The 21,790-nt window shown below is 47.5% G+C and overlaps 1 protein-coding gene across 1 annotated transcript in view; it reads left to right on the top strand.

Annotated features, from left to right (window-relative positions):
- Positions 1-21,584, top strand: part of DMRT1 (doublesex and mab-3 related transcription factor 1) — a 260,634-nt gene extending 239,050 nt beyond the window's left edge. Inside the window, exons 5-6 of the mRNA XM_044287185.1 lie at positions 7,250-7,291; positions 21,430-21,584. Coding sequence (XP_044143120.1) covers positions 7,250-7,291; positions 21,430-21,584 — 197 coding nt within the window. The remainder of the gene's footprint in view (positions 1-7,249; positions 7,292-21,429) is intronic.
- Positions 21,585-21,790: the final 206 nt, after the last annotated feature.

The following is a 21,790-nucleotide window of genomic DNA, read 5'->3' as shown; positions in this document are numbered from 1 at the left end:
GCCTAGGCCACGTGATCGATGAACGAATACTGCGAATGTCGATGACTTCTCAAACAGCTGATCGACGGGGATCCCGGGTGTCGGACACCCACAAATCAGATAATGATGACCTATCCTGAGGATATGAATTCTTTTAATATTTCCTTAAAGGGGTATTCCCATCTTCAAGATCATATTTAATTTGATAAAACTAATGCCCGCCATCATTTTTCAAATTTGATTTTATTACCAAAAATGCACCCATGTATGGGCCGCGCTTGCGCAGACAGGACCTTATTTTCACCCAGGTGGCCGGTCTTTTTCTCATGAGCGCGCACACTGCCTGCCGCGCATGCGCAGTTCTTCATTCACGCCGCGTCTGATACAATGCTGGGAGAGAGGATCGTAGCGCGCAGGAGAGCGGACGTGACCGGGAGAAGGAAAAGTTAGGTAAGTGCCTGCTGCCATATGCACTCGGATTGCTTATTGAGGCATATGGTGGGCTTATGTAGGCGCTGGGGTGGCTGATTGAGGCATTTGGAGGGCTGATGGAGGCATATGGGGTCTGATGAAGGCATATGGGGCTGATGGAGGCACTAAAGGGGGCTAAAACTTGGGGGGTGATGGAGGCATATAGGGCCTGATGGAGGCATATGGCGTCTGATAGAGGCACTAAAGGGGGCTAATGGAGGCACTTGGGTGCTGATGGAGGCACATGGGGACTGATGGAGGCATATGGGGGCTGATGGAGGCATATGGGGGGCTGATAGAGGCACTTAAGGGCTAATGGAGGCACATGGGGGGCTGATGGAGGCACTTGTGGGGCTGATGGAGGCATATGGCGGGGCTGATGGATGTAGCAGGCGTGAATATGCTGCTTTGGACTGGATTCTAACATCACCTGTGAGAGACACGTGGGACGTGAGTAGCTCCATAGCCGGGACGCCGGCAGATTCAACGGAGTAAGAGCTCAACAGTAAGTCCCTTTTTTGACCGACGGCGCGGGTGAAGGTAAGCCCACAGTAGTGGGTATTATACTAAGAAGCATCATATCAAATGAACCACTGCTGGTTATTCAAGTAATGATTTCTGCTACAATCAAGCCAAACAAACAGTAGATTGCAACAGTCAGCAGCAGGAAAACTGACATTATTCAACCAGTTTGTAGCAGCCTTTTGATACAGACGGTTTAACAAATTGTGTTCAAACACAAGTGAACAACAAAAATCTAGACATTCACGGATCCCAAACAGTGTGACATTTCTTTTTAATTGTTTATAGGATTATATACTTTATATCTGATGTATAATTATATCTGATGTACTTTGCTATTATATGGATTTTTTAGCTGAGTGAATGCTGTTTGCACCAACCTACCTCTGCAAACCAGATAGAACTATCGCACCTGGGACTGGACAAGTCTGGATGCGAATGATAGAGAGGGGTTTTATTTGGAGCCATCAGCACCCATTCAACACTGCTTTTTGTTTCATTTTATTTTTTTATATATTATTGATCAAAATTTAGTTTTAACATTTTATTGTAATTTTATTGCACACAATTCCATGATATATGCCCAATAAAGTGTCCTATATTTCCATATAAGCGTGACCATTCCATCTTCTTTTTACGTGAATATGCTGCTGTTCAGCCGTAGTTCTAATGGGGAAGGGAATAGACAGATGTAGCAGAGCTGTATATGTGGCGGGTCAGCATCAATGCTGGTGGAAGAGAGAAACAGATGTAGCAGAGCTGTATATGTGGCGGGTCAGCCTCAATGCTGGTGGAAGAGAGAAACAGAGCAGGGCAGGGCTGAATATGTGGCTGTTCTGACACAGTGCTGGTTGAAGAGATAGACAGATGTAGCAGAGCTGTATATGAAGCTTTTCAGACACAGTGCTAGTGGGGGAGTAGAATAAAGATGTAGCAGGGCTGTACAGGAAGCCATTCAGCCAAAGTGATGTTAGGGGACTGGAGAAGACACATGTAGCTGGGCTGTATATGCATCTATAAAGATACATAGTGTAAGGCTTATGCACAACTGGAGTACAGCTGTAATAAAAACAAATCTGCATCAGTGCTGGAGGGTGGGGGTTGGTCAAGCTTTTGAGCTAATGTATAATATGGAATTATAGTTTTTGATGCACAGAATGGGTTTGTAAAAGATCAGACAGAGATTTTGTGTGTAAAACAGTGCAGAACAGCCACGTGTTACTGTACACTGAGCTCACTTCATATCGCTCTCTGATGATTCCCCAGCAGGGGGAGGGGTCTCACAGACACTGCAGGCTGCCAGACTGATGAGTCATACTATCCACATGACCGAGCACATAAGAACTCAGTTCTCAGTGTGATGTCATAAGGAGGTGTGGGCGGCCTTCACTCAAACTGCCTAAGCCCGCCCAGCCTTAGCTGCAGGAAACCAGGAAGTGGACAGCAGCTTGCAGCAATTGAGGATTAAGTAGCAAGATAGGAAAACCCCTTTAATTACGAAGACCCTCAATGTCTCTTATCAGTTTGGTTGCTCCCCTTTGTAAATTTTCAGCTCCAGGGCATCTTTTCTATGGACTGGGGCCCAGAACTGAACTGCATATGCCAGATGAGGCCCCACCAAAGGTTTGTAAAGTGGTATTTTTACATCTGTCCTGCAAGTCAATGCCTCTTTTAGTACATGGCAATATTCTTTTTTGCAATATCCAGCCTTAGAATCCACTAATTCAATGCTCCTCAACTCCAGTCCTCAGGGCCCACCTACCGATCATGGTTTAAGAATATCCCACCCCAGAATGAATACCTGTGGTAAGTCTTAATGTACTGACACTAATTACCGTATTTTTCGCTTTATAAGACGCACTTTTCCCCCCCAAAAGTGGGGGGGAAATGGCCGTGCGTCTTATAAAGCGGATACTTCGCTGGCCGCTATGCTGCACAGCGCGGCCAGCAAAGTATCAGTGTGGAGGGAGGAGGCAGGGACACTAATGGCAGGGCCGGTGCAGTGACTCTACTCTAATACACCGGGCCCCGCAACTGTTAAATACATTCAATCCGATCTAAATGTATACCGCACTGTTCGGTACTTACTGTAGTACAGTAAGTATAGCATTAAGACGGCGCAGACCGGCAGCTCCCTCGGTCATGCGCCGCCTGCCTGTTCATTCATAAAGTGAGATAATTGGGCAGGCGGCGCATGACCGAGGGAGCTGCCGGTCTGCGCCGTCAGCTACAGTAAGTACCGAACAGTGCGGTACACATTTACATATAGATCTGATTGAATGTATTTAACAGTTGCGGAGCCCGATATATTAGAGTAGAGTCACTGCACCAGGCCACACCATGAGTGTCTCTGCCTCCTCCCTCTTCACTGATGCATCTGATGGGGGATCTGTAGATTACACTTATGGGGATCTGTGGATGACATTAGTGTCATCCACAGAGCCCCTTAAGTGTCATCCACAGATCCCCCATCAGTGTCATCCACAGATCCCTCATCAGTGTCATCCACAGATCCCTCATCAGTGTCATCCACAGATCCCTCATCAGTGTCATCCACAGATCCCTCATCAGTGTCATCCACAGATCCCTCATCAGTGTCATCCACAGATCCCCCATCAGTGTCATCCACAGATCCCCCCATAACAGTGCATCATCCACAGATCCTCCATAACAGTGCGTTATCCACAGATCCCCCATAACAGTGCGTCATCCACAGATCCCTCATAACAGTGCGGCATCCACAGACCACCATTAGTTCAAAAGCACACCTTTTGGTTCAAAATATTTTTTTCTTATTTTCTTCCTCAAAAACCTAGGTGTGTCTTATCATCAGGTGCGTCTTATAAAGCGAAAAATACGGTATATCACCTGCTCAATACTAAGGAAATCCTGAAAACATCATCGGCAGGTGGGCCCTGAGGACTGGAGTTGAGGAACCCTGCACTAATTGACATTGCATTATGTAATTTACTCTACCCAAATCCTTCTACAAGTGACTCTCCCAGTGATACACCCCTAGGATATATGATGCATGTAAATTATTTGTACCCAAATGCATAACTTTTCATGAATCTCATTTTCCAAGTGGGTACTCAAGTATCCAAGTCAGCTTATGTTGCTTCTCCTGGCAGGGCGTCCAGCTGGCATTTTACGGCAGGATAATGCTCACCCACACAACAAGGGTCTCCCAGAAATGTCTTTGCAATATTGCAACACTTTCTAGGCCTGCCCAGTAGCGAGATTTTTCACCAGTTGAGCATTTACAGGATCTACTGGTCCAGTTGCAAGATCTGTAGGCAAATTTGCTGCAGTATACCATACGGAATCTGTGCCTCCATGCCGAAACATATCACATCTTGTATCCAGGCTACAGGTCCCAGCGGGGTACTAGAGTACTCTCATTTCAGCTGTACAGTTTTACCTAATAAACTTATACTTTCACTTAATATTGCAATTACTTACATATATCATTGCATTCACACATATAAAGTTTCATTCGATTCTAACACCTCCTTCTTGGTGTGCTGAATCCAGTTTGTAGTAGCAAAATCAGAAGAGGAAATTCATAGTCTAGCAAAAGTTAAGGGTTGGCAGAGTTCATGCAATGCAATAATGCAACCAGACAAGGTCAAAGACAAGTAACAGACAGTCAATGTGAAGGGCAAGCCAAGTCACTTTAGAAACTAACTGTCACTACCAGATCTTTGAGAAGTTCTGATAGAAGTTCTTCAGTACCTCCTGCATGATCTTCTTTTGTTTTGCTTTCGTTTTGACATCTCTCCTCCCTCTCCCAGCTGTCATCTATTAGCAGTGATTGCCTCCCTATATATCTCCTCCCCATACTGCCTCACCTTACGGTTTATATTACATCCTGGATTGTGTTCTCTGCTAGAAGTTGCTACAGCTGGGTTTTCAGATAAATCTATTTCTGTATTTGTTGTTTTCCTGTTGGCTTGGTTCTAGGTGACCCTGACTCCCTTCCGTATTAAGTGCAGGGAGCTGGTGGTCGTGTCCCCTCACTATTATAGGGTTTGCAGGTGTCATTCAGTCTAGGTACGTGGACATGCAACCTTCTATCACTGAGATCTTTGCATGGGCTGAGAAGACGGGGAGAGCTTCAGGGCTTTAATAGGGGTCACCCTTTTGTTCCTTAGTTTTGGATCAAGCCAGTCGGATCCTTTTTTGTAACTTTTTGTTTTTTGTTACACCATCCATGACACTAACTGATGCAAGTAGCAGTGGGAGGGATCCTTAAAGGGTTTGTCTCATCTCGCCATTACTAAGGCGAGATGAGACACAGTCCCAACCACCAGCCGGCCGTGAAACAGCACAGCGCTCCAGCGCACACTGTTTCAGTAGTTCCCATTGCGGTGCATGAGAGCTACCGAAACAGCATAGCTCTCATGTACCCTAATGTGAGCTACTGAAACAGCGAGCGACGGAGAGCCCTGCTGTTTCCTGGACTGCTTGTGGTCAGGACTGTGTCTCATCTTGCCTTATTAATGGCAAGATGAGACAACCACCCCTTTAGGTAACCATAAATTATAGTAGTGAAAGGGTTAAGGACTGCTTAACTGCTAATTTTGGTGTGGTCACATAACATTGTACAGGCAGTCAGAACAGATTACAGAACTGAATTTGAAACATGGCATCTTGTCAGAGGCCATAGACTTGGTGGGCAAAGAGCATGACAGTGATTATCTACAGAATTAGGCCTCATGCACATGACCGTTGTTTCATTCAGTGTCCGTTGTTCAGTTTTTCGTGATTTTCTGAGGACCTATTGACTTTCAATGGGTCCGTTGAAAACTCGGCTAATGTACCGTTTGTCATCCGCGTCCGTGATCCGTGGTTCTAGTCCGTCCAAAAAATATAACCTGTCCTATTTTTTTTCACAGAAAACAGTTCGCGGACCCATTCAAGTCAATGGGACCGTGAAAAAACGTAGAGGCACACAAGATTGTCGTCCGCATCCGTTTATTTCCTATCATTTGCATGGCAAACTTGACTTAGACTTTTTTTTACTTTCCTTCATGTCTGGTGATCCTCCAAAAATAAAGGGAGACGCACGGAAACAAAAACGGATCACGGAACAACCGAACCCCATTTTGCGGAACGGAACACAACAACGGTCGTGTGCATGAGGCCTTATAAGCGCCCCCTTCCCTTGTCTCTGCAATCTGTGTGGGATGTGTACAGAATTTCCTGTGTATTCTATAATATCTTCCCTGCCTCTTTCTTATAGGAGCTGACAGGAAAAAAATTATCATTAGCAGAAGGAATGGGAGATGGGCTGATGCTGCATTACATAACATATTCTGAGACTCTGCGGTGTGAGTTAGGGGACAGAAGTTCTATGTCACTGATTTGTCCCTTGCTGCCCTGGAGTCAGAGCAAGTGCATTGTGAAGAGACTCCAATCACTCTGTCTTTGCAAAGCCAGAGGCATAATAGGAAATGTGGGCTGTATTAGGGGCAGGGGTGGACTGGACATAGATCCTACCATGAAACTTCTAGGTGGGCCAGCACCCTCCCCACAGCCACTGGCCGAGTACATAATGACCTGACACTCTCAGAAAGGTTTGTTAGTCAGCTCCTGAAGTCAACTGTATCACTATCCTTAGAATGGAGCTACATTTGAACACTGTGACAGCTGCTGGCTCCATGCCCCACCATTGACCCTCAGAGAACACAGGCTATTAGATCTGATTGTATCAACATGGCATAATTGCAACTGCCTACACTGGGACACAGGCCTCTCAGTTCACATGCTGGAAGAGGCCTGTGGCCTGCACCAGAGACATGGCATGAAACAGGATACGGATATTAGGGTTTTTGTTTTTTTGTCTTTTCTAGCCTAGGACACATTAGGGAAACATACTATGGTGTAGTATTATTATTAGTGGGGCACTATGCGGGCATTATTACTGGGGGGCACTGTATACTGCTGGGGGATTATTAATACTGGGGGCGATATAGGGAGCATTGGTGATTTATTTATATCTGATGAGTACTAGGGGTTTTGATCGGAAGTCTGATACAGATTGGGAGTCTGATCTGAGGTCTGGTACAGATTTTAGGTTTGATTGGCGGGTCTGATCTGCACTTTTATGTCTTGCGGTGGGAAGGGGTTAAATGTTGTTTTTTCAATGTAATAGTAATGCTGAAAATTCAATTAGTAGGGTGTTTTGTCATTCTTCTTTATTAGAGAAAATAATTTATAGCCAGTACTTAATTTTTTTTTTATTGCATAATAATCGCTTTGCTGTCTATTACAGGAAATGTTCAAGGACCAAGGAACCAGGTTATTCAAGAGACAGGTAAACAATTTCAATTTGTACTGCGATTTAGTTAAAAACAGCATGTGTATTGCAAATGCTTAAAGGCGAGGCCTGTTTGGGCCTTAAAGAGATTCCAGGATTTTGATATTGATGACCTTTCCTCAGGATAGTCCATCAATAACACACTAGTGGGGGTAATGGGAGTATTGCTGCAGTTACCAGCTATGTCAACTTCACAATGGATGGAACAGTGTTTTTCCTGTGAAGAAGTTACAACTAATTTGTTGATCAGTGAGTTTGTGTGAATGGACCCTTATTCTTCAATACCAAATCTTTACCAAATATGTTTTTTTACTGTTTTTGCACACACAAAAAAATATTATAATAATTTATTTTTATGTCGCCATATTCTAAGAGCGATAACTTTTTATTTTTCCATCAATGAAAGCTATATGAGGGCTTATTTTGTGGGGTGAGCTGACTTTTTTTTGGTACAGTACCTTTATTTTTCTGGCACATGCAATTTTTTTAATTGCTTTTTAATCTATTTTTAGGAGGTGGATGAAAACAGTAATTCTGAAAAAAAATTAATGACATTCACAGTACAAGTTTAATAGTGTGGTTGTATTATAATATCTCATTGTTTTAAATTTTATTTTAGTCTTACTTGGGGACTTGAACTTCTCTGAGCTTGATCACACATAATATACTGTATTGTAGTGTGTTATGTATATTAGTGTGTGCCACATTTCTTTTTTGACAGCTCCGTTGGAAAATTAAAGGAGGAATCAGATTGGTTGCTATGGGCAACTAAGCCAGTTCTACTTTACACTAGTTTGATAAATGACCCCCATAGTTTGTAAGGCTGAAAAAACACAACTTCCATCCAGTTCAGTATATTATCCTGAAAAGTTGCTCCAGAGGAAGGCCAAAAAAAAAAAACTTCAGGTAGAAGCAGGGGTGTAGCTATAGAGGGTGCAGAGGTAGCAGTCACTACCAGGCCCAGGAGTCTGAAGTGGTCCCTTGTGCTGCATAAGAAGACAATGGTATTGTAGAAATGATGGTCAAGTTACACCTCTGACTGGAGGGAAGGAGTGAGCCAGAACGCACCCAGAATCGCACGTTTCCGAGTTTTTGCACCTCTAGATGCCATGGTCTCATTTGGCCATGGCATCTAAAGGTTTAAAAGTCTGCGATCGGCGTTACCACCAGCTGCAGACATGACCCCTAAGGCCCCTTTCACACGGGCGAGTATTCCGCGCGGATGCGATGCGTGAGTTGAACGCATTGCACCCGCACTGAATACCGACCCATTCATTTCTATGGGGCTCTTCACATGAGCGGTGATTTTCACGCATCACTTATGCGTTGTGTGAAAATGGCAGCATGCTCCTCTTTGTGCATTGCGGTGCGATAATCCACGTAGAAGTGAATGGGGTTGTGTGAAAATCGCAAGCATCCGCAAGCAAGTGCAGATGCGGTGCGATTTTCACGCACGGTTGCTAGGAGACGATCGGGATGGAGACCTGATCATTATTATTTTCTGAATACAGAATGCATAGTAAAATTGCGCTGGAAGGGTTAAAAAAAAATAAAAAAAAATAACTCACCTTAATCCACTTGCTCACGTAGCCCGGCATCTCCTTCTGTCTTCATCTGAGCTTTGTGCAGTAACAAAACCTTTGGTGACGTCACAGTCATCACATGATCCATCACCATGGTGATAGATCATGTGATGACCGGAGTGACGTCATCACAGGTCCTGTTCATGTATTTAATGCTCACCCTAGGTCCTGTTCAGCAAAGGAGCCAGAAGGAGATGCCGGCTTCACGAGCAAGTGGATTAAGGTGAGTTAAATTATTTTTTATTTTTTTTAACCCTTCCAGCGCAATTTTACTATGCATTCTGTATTCAGAATGCTATTATTTTCCCTTATAACCATGTTATAAGAGAAAATAATACAATCTACAGAACACCTAACCGAAGCCCGAACTTCTGTGAAGAAGTTCGGGTTTGGGTACCAAACACACGCGATTTTTCTCACGCAAGTGCAAAACGCATTACAATGCGCAGAAAAATCGCGGGTGTTCCCGCAACGCACCGCACATTTTCCCGCAACGCCCGTGTTAAAGGGGCCTAAGTGTGGAAAAGAATTGCGGCGAGACATTTGGTCAGTTGTACAAAGTATTACAGTGACTGTTTTTAATGTTGACACTCACTGCCCTTTTAATACCCTAGATTGACTGTACAACTCGATTGCTGATCAACTAGCAAAAAGTTCTGCTGTGGATGCCACTGAAGTGTATGAAGCTAAATATTCAAGTCTGGCTAAGTGGGCTCACCAAAAATGTGGCTATTTCAGAGACAAAAGCCACTTATCAGTGGGCACAAAATAGAGGATTGTACATTAGGTTAGAGTTGGTAAAAGAGCTAATCCTAAGGCCTCATGCACACGACCGTTGTGTGCATCCGTGGCCGTTGTGCCGTTTTCCGTTTTTTTTCACGGACCCATTGACTTTCAATGGGTCCGTGGAAAAATCGGAAAATGCACCGTTTGGCAGCCGCATCCGTGAGCCGTGTTTCCTGGCCGTGAAAAAAATATGACCTGTCCTATTTTTTTCACGGCCAACGGTTCACGGGCCCATTCAAGTCAATGGGTCCGTGAAAGAACACGGATGCACACAAGATTGGCATCCGTGTCCGTGATCCGTGGCCGTAGGTTTTAGTTTCATACAGACGGATCCGAAGATCCGTCTGCATAAAAGCTTTTTCAGAGCTGAGTTTTCACTTCGTGAAAACTCAGATCCGACAGTATATTCTAACACTGTCATGGAACCATGAACCAGACGTACAACAAGAGATAAGTGGAAAATAAGAAGGTTTTATTGAAGAGCAAGCCGTAAGCAAAGTCCGAACGGATGGCTAAACCGAAGCAGGGTCTTGCGGAGACAGAGGTCAGGAACCAGAAGGGTAGTCAGACGAAGCCAGGAACAGGAACCAACGGGGTAGTCAGACGAAGCCGGAATCAGGAACCAACGGGGTAGTCAGACGAAGCCGGAATCAGGAACCAACGGGGTAGTCAGACGAGGCCAGGATCAGGAACCAGAAGCAGCAGCAGTCTTGGAAGCATGTGAACACAGGAGGACCAAGCAAGGAACTGAAGCCACAGACCTCCTATATATATGAGCTGGGCATCCAGCTCCTCCCAGTGGGAAGGAGGAGCCGCAGGGTGGGAGGCTACAAGAAAACCCAGAAACCAAGATGGCCGCCAGCACATGTCAAACGAAGGGAACAGCAAGGAGGTAAGACCATGACAGTACCTCCCCCTCAAGGGCCCCTCCTCCGCGGAGTAAGGAACGGTTTCTGAGGGAAGCGTGCGTGGAAGGCTCGGAGCAAAGCAGGAGCATGGACATCTGCGGAGGGAACCCAGGAACGCTCCTCTGGACCATAACCACGCCAATGGACCAAAAACTGCACCCGGCCGCGGACCAGGCGTGAGTCCAGGATATTGCTCACCTCATACTCCTCACGATTGCCCACTTGGACCGGACGAGGCCGAGGAATCGAGGAAGTGAAACGATTACACACCAGTGGCTTCAACAGGGAGACATGAAACACGTTGGAGATCCGCATGCCAGGAGGAAGCGCAAGGGCATAGGCTACCGGGTTTACCCTGCGAAGCACTCGGAAGGGACCAACAAAGCGAGGCGCCAGCTTGGGAGTGGGCACTCGAAGGTTGAGGTTGCGGGTGGACAACCATACGCGGTCTCCGACCTGGTAGGAAGGAGCGGGCGCTCGTCTGCGATCAGCCTGGAGTTTCTGGCGCTGCGCAGAGACCTCAAGGGACCTCTGGATCTGTACCCAAGAAGCACGTAGGACGGAAAGGTGATCCTCCACAGCCGGAATATCCTGGGGAGAGAATACCTCCGGTAACACGGCAGGTTGGAACCCATAATTGGCCATGAAGGGAGACGTCCCAGAGGAAGAGTTCACCGCCGTGTTCCTGGCAAACTCAGCCCAAGGCAGGAGGTCAACCCAATTGTCTTGGTGATCGGAGACATAGCAACGAAGGAATTGCTCCAAGGCCTGATTGGATCGTTCTGCGGCCCCATTGGACTGAGGGTGGTAGGCCGAGGAGAAAGAGAGATGAATCCCCAACTGGGAGCAAAAGGCGCGCCAGAACCTGGACACAAACTGACTCCCCCGATCCGACACAATCTCCTTGGGCAAACCGTGCAACCGGAAGACCTCCCTGGCAAAAATCGAGGCCAACTCTTGTGCAGAGGGTAACTTCTTGAGAGGAACACAGTGGCACATTTTGGAAAACCGATCCACAATCATGAGAATGACCGTATGGCCTCGGGATGCAGGGAGGTCCACAATGAAATCCATCCCCAGGTGTGACCATGGACGCTCCCCGGTGGCTATGGGTTGCAAAAGGCCCAACGGAAGGTGCCGAGGGGACTTACTCTGGGCACAAACGGAGCATGCCGCTACATATGCGGCGATGTCGGAACGTAGAGAAGGCCACCAGAACAGACGTGAAACCGCCCAGGACAGCTGATTCTTTCCAGGGTGCCCCGCGGCCTTGGAGTTATGGTAGGTTCGCAACAACCGAGTGCGCAACTCCTCAGGCACAAAACATCTGCCGTTGGGTCTCCCAGAGGGAGCACCAGATTGAGCCGCCAAAATCTGCTCACCCAGAGGAGAAGTCAGGCTGGTGCGAATAGCGGCCAGGATCTGATTCGGGGGTATGACCGTAGTCGGAATCGACTCCTCCCCGGACAGCTCGGAGTACTGCCGTGATAAGGCATCCGCTCTGATGTTCTTGGAGCCGGGTAGGTAGGAGACCACGTAATTAAAACGTGACAAGAACAGAGCCCATCTGGCCTGACGTGGTGTCAATCTCTTGGCCTCAGAGAGGTAGGTCAGATTCTTGTGGTCCGTCAGGATGAGAACCGGAACCACCGAGCCCTCGAGCAAGTGCCTCCATTCTTTAAGGGCCTGCACGATGGCCAATAACTCCCTGTCACCAATCTGATAGTTGCACTCCGCGGAAGACAGTTTCCGGGAGTAAAACCCACAAGGAAGCAGAGGACCCTCTGGTGTTCTACGCTGAGACAGGAGGGCGCCTACTCCCGTCTCAGACGCGTCCACCTCGAGGACAAAAGGCAACCCAGGGTTGGGATGCGACAGAATCGGAGCCGACACAAAGGCGGACTTTAGAGCCTCAAAAGCTCGGATGGCCTCGAGCGGCCAGACCTGAGGATTACTGCCCTTCCTGGTCAGATCCGTGAGAGGCTTGGCTAGCATGGAAAAGTCCCTGATGAACTTCCGATAATAATTGGCGAAGCCCAAAAAGCGCTGCAGGGCACGAAGCCCACTGGGCTGGGGCCACTGTAAGACAGCCGAAACCTTCTCAGGATCCATGGAGAACCCCTCAGCGGAAATGATGTAACCTAAGAAGGTTACCTGGGATCGGTGAAATTCGCATTTCTCAAGCTTACCGAACAGCTTGTTCTCTCGTAAGCGTTGCAACACTCGTCTGACATCCAGAATGTGGGCCTCCATGGATGCAGAATATACCAAGATGTCATCCAAATAGACCACCACACACTGCTGCAACAGGTCACGGAAAACATCGTTGATGAATTCCTGGAAGACTGCGGGCGCATTGCACAACCCAAAGGGCATAACCAAGGATTCATAATGACCGGTCCTGGTGTTAAACGCGGTCTTCCACTCATCGCCCGCCTTGATCCTTACCAGGTTATATGCCGCCCTCAGGTCGAGTTTGGTAAAGACCGTGGCCCCTTTGAGGCGATCGAACAGCTCGGAAATCAAGGGTATCGGGTAAGCGTTCTTGATCGTGATGCGATTGAGACCCCTGTAATCGATGCAAGGCCTCAACTCGCCGCCCTTCTTTTTCACAAAGAAAAATCCAGCCCCTACCGGGGACGAGGATTTGCGAATGTGTCCGCGTGAAAGCGCCTCCCTCACGTACTCCTCCATGGCCTCATTCTCCGCTACCGACAGTGGATAGACTTTGCCACGAGGAGGAACGGCACCGGATTGTAACTCTATGGCACAATCGTATGGGCGGTGCGGAGGTAGGGCAACCGCGCGCACCTTATCGAATACATCCCGGTACTCTTCGTATTCAGGAGGCAACAGAGAGTCCGAGGAAGTACACAGCAACTTGACAGGCCCATGGATGCAACTAGCCCCACACTGCGGTGACCACGAGAGGATCTCGACCGATCTCCAATCGAAAGTCGGATTATGCTTCTGGAGCCAGGGGTACCCCAAGACCACCGAGTAGTGTGGAGACGAAATAACCTGGAGACAGACCGACTCTCTGTGAACGGCACCAATGGCTATCCCCACTGGAAGGGTCTCATGAGTCACGTGTGGCGGCAGAAGGGGTCTGCCGTCTATCGCCTCAAGAGCCAGTGGGGAACCTCGAGGCTGCAGAGGAATGGAATTGGCGGCAACGAACACTCTATCAATGAACAAACCACCAGCACCAGAGTCCACCAACGCCTGGGTCGTCACCGAGCCCCCGACCCAGGAGAGGACAACCGTGATCAGTGGTTTGTCAACACGGGAAACCGGGGACGAGGAGACTCCACCCAAGATCTGCCCCCGACAGGACCTCAGGTGCGAGCGTTCTCCCGGACGGTTCGGACATGCCAACCGAAAATGCCCACCGAGACCACAGTACATGCATCGGCCCTCGCGTCTCCGGAGTACCCTCTCCCCCTCAGACAGGCGAGCAAACCCCCGCTGCATGGGTTCACCCCCAGACAAGTCATCCCCAGGAGGCGTGGGAGGAGAGGGAGGCACGGGTGGGACAGCAAACGTAGGCGCCAATCTGTTAGGAGACCTCCGCAGGCTCTCCTTAAAGGAAGGTCTCTCCCTGAGTCTGGTGTCAATCAAAATCAGGAAAGAAATAAGAGACTCGAGCTCCACTGGTAGGTCCTTAGCTGCAACCTCATCCTTCAAGGCATCCGAGAGACCATGAGAGAAAGCAGCGACCAGAGCCTCATTATTCCAGCCCACCTCTGCTGCCAGGGTACGAAACTCAATGGCGTATTCAGCTACGGATCGTGAACCCTGTCTGATGGACATAAGGAGCTTCGCAGCAGAGGCAGCACGAGCCGGCACATCGAATACCTTCCGAAGAGAAGCAACAAAACCGGAAAACTCGGCAACCACCGGATTGTTGTTCTCCCATAAAGGGCTGGCCCAGGCCAAGGCCTTGTCCGAGAGCAGCGAGATCAAGAAGCCCACCCTTGATCTCTCAGTAGGAAAGGCATGTGGCAGCAACTCGAAGTAAATGCCCACCTGGTTAAGGAAACCTCGGCACTGAGTTGGCTCTCCCCCAAAGCGCTGTGGAAGGGGGGCAGAACCGGTCATACCCTGAAACACCACAGGCGCAGCAACAGGTGTCAGGGTAGACTCTGGCGCAACAACCGGAGCGGCAGTAGGAGCGGGCCCAGGAGCGACAACCGACCCATCGGCAACGGAAGCTAAATGAGCCGTGCGTTCAAGCAGGGTTTGCAACGCCACAGCGAACCGACCCAACAGGTGATCCTGCTGATCAAGTCTGGCAACCAGCGTAGGTAGCGAGGGTGGCCCTGTACCGTCAGAATTCATGGCTTGGTCCTAATGTCATGGAACCATGAACCAGACGTACAACAAGAGATAAGTGGAAAATAAGAAGGTTTTATTGAAGAGCAAGCCGTAAGCAAAGTCCGAACGGATGGCTAAACCGAAGCAGGGTCTTGCGGAGACAGAGGTCAGGAACCAGAAGGGTAGTCAGACGAAGCCAGGAACAGGAACCAACGGGGTAGTCAGACGAAGCCGGAATCAGGAACCAACGGGGTAGTCAGACGAAGCCGGAATCAGGAACCAACGGGGTAGTCAGACGAGGCCAGGATCAGGAACCAGAAGCAGCAGCAGTCTTGGAAGCATGTGAACACAGGAGGACCAAGCAAGGAACTGAAGCCACAGACCTCCTATATATATGAGCTGGGCATCCAGCTCCTCCCAGTGGGAAGGAGGAGCCGCAGGGTGGGAGGCTACAAGAAAACCCAGAAACCAAGATGGCCGCCAGCACATGTCAAACGAAGGGAACAGCAAGGAGGTAAGACCATGACAAACACAGAGGCGTTCCCATGGTGATGGGACGCTTCTAGTTAGAATACACTACAAACTGTGTACAAGACTGCCCCCTGCTGCCTGGCAGCACCCGATCTCTTACAGGGGGATATGATAGTACAATTAACCCCATCAGGTGCGGCACCTGAAGGGGTTAATTGTACTATCATATCCCCCTGTAAGAGATCAGGGCTGCCAGGCAGCAGGGGGCAGACCCCCCCCCCTCCCCAGTTTGAATATCATTGTGCGGCCCCCCCCTCCCCTGTTGTTAACTCGTTGGTGGCCAGTGTGCGCACCCCCCTCCCTCCCTCCCTCTATTGTTTTAATACATTGGGGCCAGTGTGCGCGCGCCCCCCCAACCCCCCCCTCCCTCCCTCTATTGTTTTAATACATTGGGGCCAGTGTGCGCACCCCCCCAACCCCCCCCCCCCCTCCCTCTATTGTAATAATAGCATTGGGGCCAGTGTGCGCACACCCCCCCCCCCCCCCCCCCCCCCCGATCATCTCGGTGGCAGCGGAGTAGAAGATTTTCATACTTAGCTGGCTGCTGCGATGTCTGCGTCCGGCCGGGAGCTCCTCCTACTGGTAAGTGACAGCAATGCGCCGCACAGACCTGTCACTTACCAGTAGGAGGAGCTCCCGGCCGGACACAGAGATCGCAGCAGCCAGCAGCCAGGTAAGTATGAATCTTCTACTCCGCTGCCACCGATGATCGGGGGGGGGGGGGGTGTGCGCACACTGGCCCCAATGCTATTATTACAATAGAGGGAGGGAGGGGGGGGGGGGGTTGGGGGGGCGCGCACACTGGCCCCAATGCTATTATTACAATAGAGGGAGGGAGGGGGGGGGTTGGGGGGGCGCGCACACTGGCCCCAATGCTATTATTACAATAGAGGGAGGGAGGGAGGGGGGTGCGCACACTGGCCACCAACGAGTTAACAACAGGGGAGGGGGGGCCCACTGGCCACCAATGAGTTAAAAACAGGGGGGGGGGGTCTGCCCCCTGCTGCCTGGCAGCACCTGCCAGGCAGCAGGGGACAGTCATGTACACAGTTTTTTTGTATATTCTAACCTGAAGCGTCTCCATCACCATGGGAACGCCTCTGTGTTAGAATATACTGTCGGAAATGAGTTTCACGATGTAGCTCATATCCGACAGTATATTCTAACATAGAGGCGTTCCCATGGTGATGGGGACGCTACAAGTTAAAATATACCATCGGATTGGAGAAAACTCCAATCCGATGGTATAACAGAACTCCAGACTTTACATTGAAAGTCAATGGGGACGGATCCGTTTGAAATGGCACCATATTGTGTCAACATCAAACGGATCCGTCCCCATTGACTTGCATTGTAATTCAGGACGGATCCGTTTGGCTCCGCACGGCCAGGCGGACACCAAAATGACTTTTTTTTCATGTCCGTGGATCCTCCAAAAATCAAGGAAGACCCACGGACGGAAAAACGGTCACGGATCACGGACCAACGGAACCCCGTTTTGCGGACCGTGAAAAAAAACGTCCGTGTGCATGAGGCCTAAAGTATGCCATGGGCCAGCACACACAACAAAGACATTTACCACATACTGTAATAGAAGACACGGCAAGCTGCCAGGACAGATATGGCAGATGGACTTTGTGGGTCCTCTGCCTATGGATGCAGGATATGCTTATATTTGTACTGCAATGGATACATACTCTGGATACCTCACAGTATATCCATGTAAATGGCACATTAAAGGGCTTCTGTCACCCCAGTAAAGTCTTTTTTTTTATTTATTTTTGGCTTCTTATAATCCCTATACTGCGATATATTAATATATAATGCTATTACTTATTTTGGTTCAGTAGTTAATAAAAAAAAACAGACTTTTATAATATGTAAATTACCTGTCTACCAGCAAGTAGGGTGGCTACTAGCTGGTAGCAGCCGCATCCACCTTTCATAAAGACGGCCCCTCCTCATGTTGATTGACAGGGCCAGCGAACGCGCTCGTCTTCTGGCTGGCCCTGTCTGCGTTCAAAATCTGGCGCCTGCGCCGTACCTGTCTTCAGTCGGCACAGGTGCACTGAGAGGAGGACGCTCGGCCGCTCCATCCTCAGTGTGCCTGCGCCGGGTGTAGATGTGACGTCATCGGCGCAGGCGCATTGAGGATGGAGCGCCAAGCGAGCGTCTTCCTCTCAGTGCGCCTGTGCCGACTGAAGACAGGTACGGCGCAGGTGCCAGATTTTGAACACAGACAGGGCCAGCCAGAAGACAAGAGCGTTCGCTGGCCCTGTCAATCAACATGAGGAGGGGCCGTCTTTATGAAAGGAGGATGCGGCTGCTACCAGCAAGTAACCGCCCTACTTGCTGGTAGACAGGTAATTTACATATTATAAAAGTGCGGTTTTTTTAATTAACTACTGAACCAAAATGAGTAATAGCATTATATATTAATATGTCGCAGTATAAGGATTATAAGAAGCCCAAAAAAAAAAAAACTTTAGTAGGGTGACAGAAGCCCTTTAACCTGTTCTCTACCATCCGTGTTTGTATGTCATCAGTTGGGGCATTAAATAAGGTGCCCGCTCGCTGTCATTTAACTTTTCAGTTGCCGTGGTCAAATATGACCACAGCATCTGCAGTTATAAAAACCCAGAGCACGCGCTTCCGGACATTCTCCAGCTCCCCCCTGGCGAGGATTGGGGAAACGGGAGTGTGAGTGCAGTAGCCTCTGCCCTCCTGAGTGACAGGAAGCTTATACACCTTAATTCCCATGGGGAGCCTGAACACAGCAGTATTCTCATAGACTCTAATGTTAATCCATTGGAATCTATGAGAGAAGCAATCTAATGATTGCTTTTTATTGTTACCTAGGGAAACTATAAAAAAAAAGTTTTTTTTGTTTTTTTTTTAAATATAAAAATGAAACTCACCCCCCTTTCCCCAAACTTAAAATAAAAGTACACAAACAATTAGAAATATAAACATTATGGGTATCATCAGCGTTTGCAAAAACGCCTGTACTGTTAAAAATATCGCAAATGGCGAAACTGAAAAAAAGACCCCTTCAAAATGGCTGATTCGCTGTTTTTGTCTGCCTCACCTGCCACAAAAAATTGAATAAAAAGTGATCAGAAAGTCATACACACCCCAATATGGTATCAATGAAAAGTACAGATCGCCCCACAAAAAATGAGCCCTCACATAGCACCATAGACATAAAAATAAAGTTATGGTGGTAAGAATATGTTGATGCAAAGAAAAAATTAGTTTTTTTTTTCCAAAGTAGTTCTTTTTTTCGGCATTAAAAGACAAGAAAAACTATAGATATTGGTATTGTTGTAATCGTACTGACCCAGAGAATAAAAGTAACAGATCAGTTTTACTAAATAGGAAATGCTGTAAAAACAAAACCCATAGAACTGTGGAGGAATTTATTTTTTTGTTTTTGTTTTTTATAATTCCTGTTTTAAATTGTTTCCCGCTTGCCACTACATTGTATGCAACTGTAAATGGTGCCATTAGAAAGTACAACTTGTCCCATAAAAAACAAGCCCTTATACAGCTATATGAATGGAAAAATTATGGCTATGGGAAGGCTTGGAGTAAAAAACAAAAATGGAAAATTTCCCGGTCATTAAAGGGTTTTAAAATATTGCAGGCATTGATTTTGTATTATGGTCTAATAAAAAATAAATAAACAGGGCTCCAAGCCGATCGGCTGTTTGAGAAGGTAGGGAAATTGTGCTTTTCTGTACAAAACAACATCATCAGTGATGAAGGCTATCTGGATGTCAGTGACTTTGGCTGTCTGCCCTACACCGATTTCGATCGATTTTCTTTATTTATTTTTTATTGTACAGTATGTAAAAAAAAAATTTCATCTTTAACAATTTCTTTAACATATACAGTACTGTGGAAAAGTTTTACGCAGGTTTGGGAAACATGCTGCAAAGTAAGAATTTTTTCCAAAATTTAATTGTTAAAGGGTTTTTTCCGGGAGTTTAACACTGATAAGTGGATAGGTGTCTGATCTGTGGGGTCTGACACCCAGGAGCCACACCGAACAGCTGTTTTAGTAGCGACACCGCCATCTCTCAGCTTTCCGTAGGCCATGTGACGTCATGGGGCTGGGCTGCGATACCAAGCACAACACTATACAAGTGTATGGCACTGTACTTGTTTTGCAGAGAGAAGGCTGTGATGCTACTGTGTGCGCCAGTGCCTTCTCAAAACAGCTGACCGGCAGGGATCCCGGGTGTCAGACCCCCACGATCAGATACTCATCAATATAAAACTCCTGAAAAACCCCTTTAATAGTTTATTGCAAGGAATCTCCACCATGCTTCACTGTTACCTGCAGACATTACTGTACCGCTCTCCAGCCTTTTAGCAGACAAACTACCTTGTATTAGGCTACATGCACACGACCGTATGTGTTTTGCGGTCAGCAAATTGCGGATCCCCCCCAAAAAACGGATGCCATCCGTTTTTTTTACGGATCCATTGTAACAATGCCTAAAACAGACAAGAATAGGACATGTTTATTTTTTTTTTGCGGGGCTACGGAACGAACATACTGATACACAGCCACATGGTGAAAATGAATGGGTCCGCATCCTATCCGCAAACAAAAAAAAAACGGAACGGACACGGAAACAAAATACGTTTGTGTGCATGAGGCCTTACAGACCAGAATTTCACATTTTGACTCCTCAGTCCACAGCACCTACTGACATTTTTTGCATCCCAGTTCCTATGTTTTTGAGCATAGTTGAGTCGCTTGGCCTTGTTTCCACATCAACGGCATGGTTTTTTGGTCGTAGTTCTTCCATGAAGACCACTTCTGTCCAGACTTCTCTGAACAGTAGATAGGTGTACCGGCCCCACTGGTTTCTGCCAGCTTTGAGCTGATGGCCCTGCTGGGTACGGGCTGTACATTGTTGGCGATTTTACAAATTGTTGGGTTCATTTATCAAACTAGTGTAAAGTAGAACTGGCTTAGTTGCCCATACCAACCAATCAGATTCCACCTTTTGTTTTTTAAAGCTTCTTTAGAGAATGAAAGGTTGCATCAGATTGGTTGCTATGGGCAGCTAAGCCAGTTCTACTTTACACCAGTTTGATAAATGATCTCATGTGTTGCTATATATAAAATTTGGAAATTGTATGGAGAGGTTTACTGTATACCAGATTCTGTTGTTACAGTTACATCCATATGTGATGTAAAATACAATGGAAAAGTCTGCTGATATTTGGCAAACAATGTATGCTGTGGAAATGTCTCTGGGTTTCACCCTCTCCATTGCAATGGTTGAAATCTCAAGTGGAACTCTGCAGCAGAAATGATCATGCTTCAGATGTCATATCCATACCGCAGGTCAGTTTAAAGGGGTATTCTCATCTTAATGATCACTGTTAAATCTGTTAATGATTTGACAGTGATAATTTTTTTTAATGCATTTTATTACCTAATTCCCACCCTTTTTTTTAGAAAATAAGTCCCCTCTTACCTGATGTTGTCTTTGGTCTCCCCTGGTTACGGCCACCTCTCCTGTCGGATCCTGCCGGGCCGCGCTTGAGCAGAAGACTGAAGATTCTCTCCTGTCCGGGCCGCTCAATGTCCTAAACGCGCATGTGCCATGATGACTTCTTCCTGGCCAGTATAGTACAGAGCCGCGCATGCCAGCTTTGTACTAATAAGGCCAGGAATAAGTCACCATGGCGCATGCGCCGCGGCTTGCGCGTTCAAGACATTGCACGGCCAGAGAAAATCTTCAGTCTTCTGCGCAAGCCCGGCCGGGAGAAGAATCCAGGAAGTGAACGTCGCGCTCAAGGAAGGTAAGTATGAAAAGGGAAGATGAGAATACCCCTTTAACTACAGATTTTTTGCGCAGCGTACGGATGAGATTTTTTTAAATCGGCATGGTACGGCATGAAAATCCACCATGGCAAATCCGCAGCATATCCTCAGCATGTGACTGTGCCCTTATGTGTAACCACCGTGTGTTTTGTTTGTGTGCAGTGTTTTCTCCACCGAGCAGCCAGGACTCTGGACTGGTTTCCTTGTCCAGCAACTCTTCAATCAGCAGTGAGAACATCAAAGCTGTAGCCGAGTGTGAAGCACCCCCTGGAGCCTCTCCATATAAAGTCACTACTATTGCTGACGATGGGGAGTGAGGTCATCTGGACCAACAACGTCAACAAACATCACAGCAAGAAATCCAAAGTGCCTGTATTTAAAGGCAAAAACACAGGTTTATTACCAGGCAGTAAACCTGAATTGCTTTTATCCACCTGATGCCTTGCTTTTAAATACAAGTCTTGCCTTCTCATACTTTTTCATTGAATGAATGTGTTCCTTTTGCATAATGTTATAGTTACCA

Source organism: Bufo gargarizans, chromosome 1 (assembly GCF_014858855.1).
Source record: "Bufo gargarizans isolate SCDJY-AF-19 chromosome 1, ASM1485885v1, whole genome shotgun sequence".
Classification (NCBI taxonomy): Eukaryota; Metazoa; Chordata; class Amphibia; order Anura; family Bufonidae; genus Bufo; species Bufo gargarizans.
This window is presented reverse-complemented; position numbering and strand designations above follow the sequence as displayed.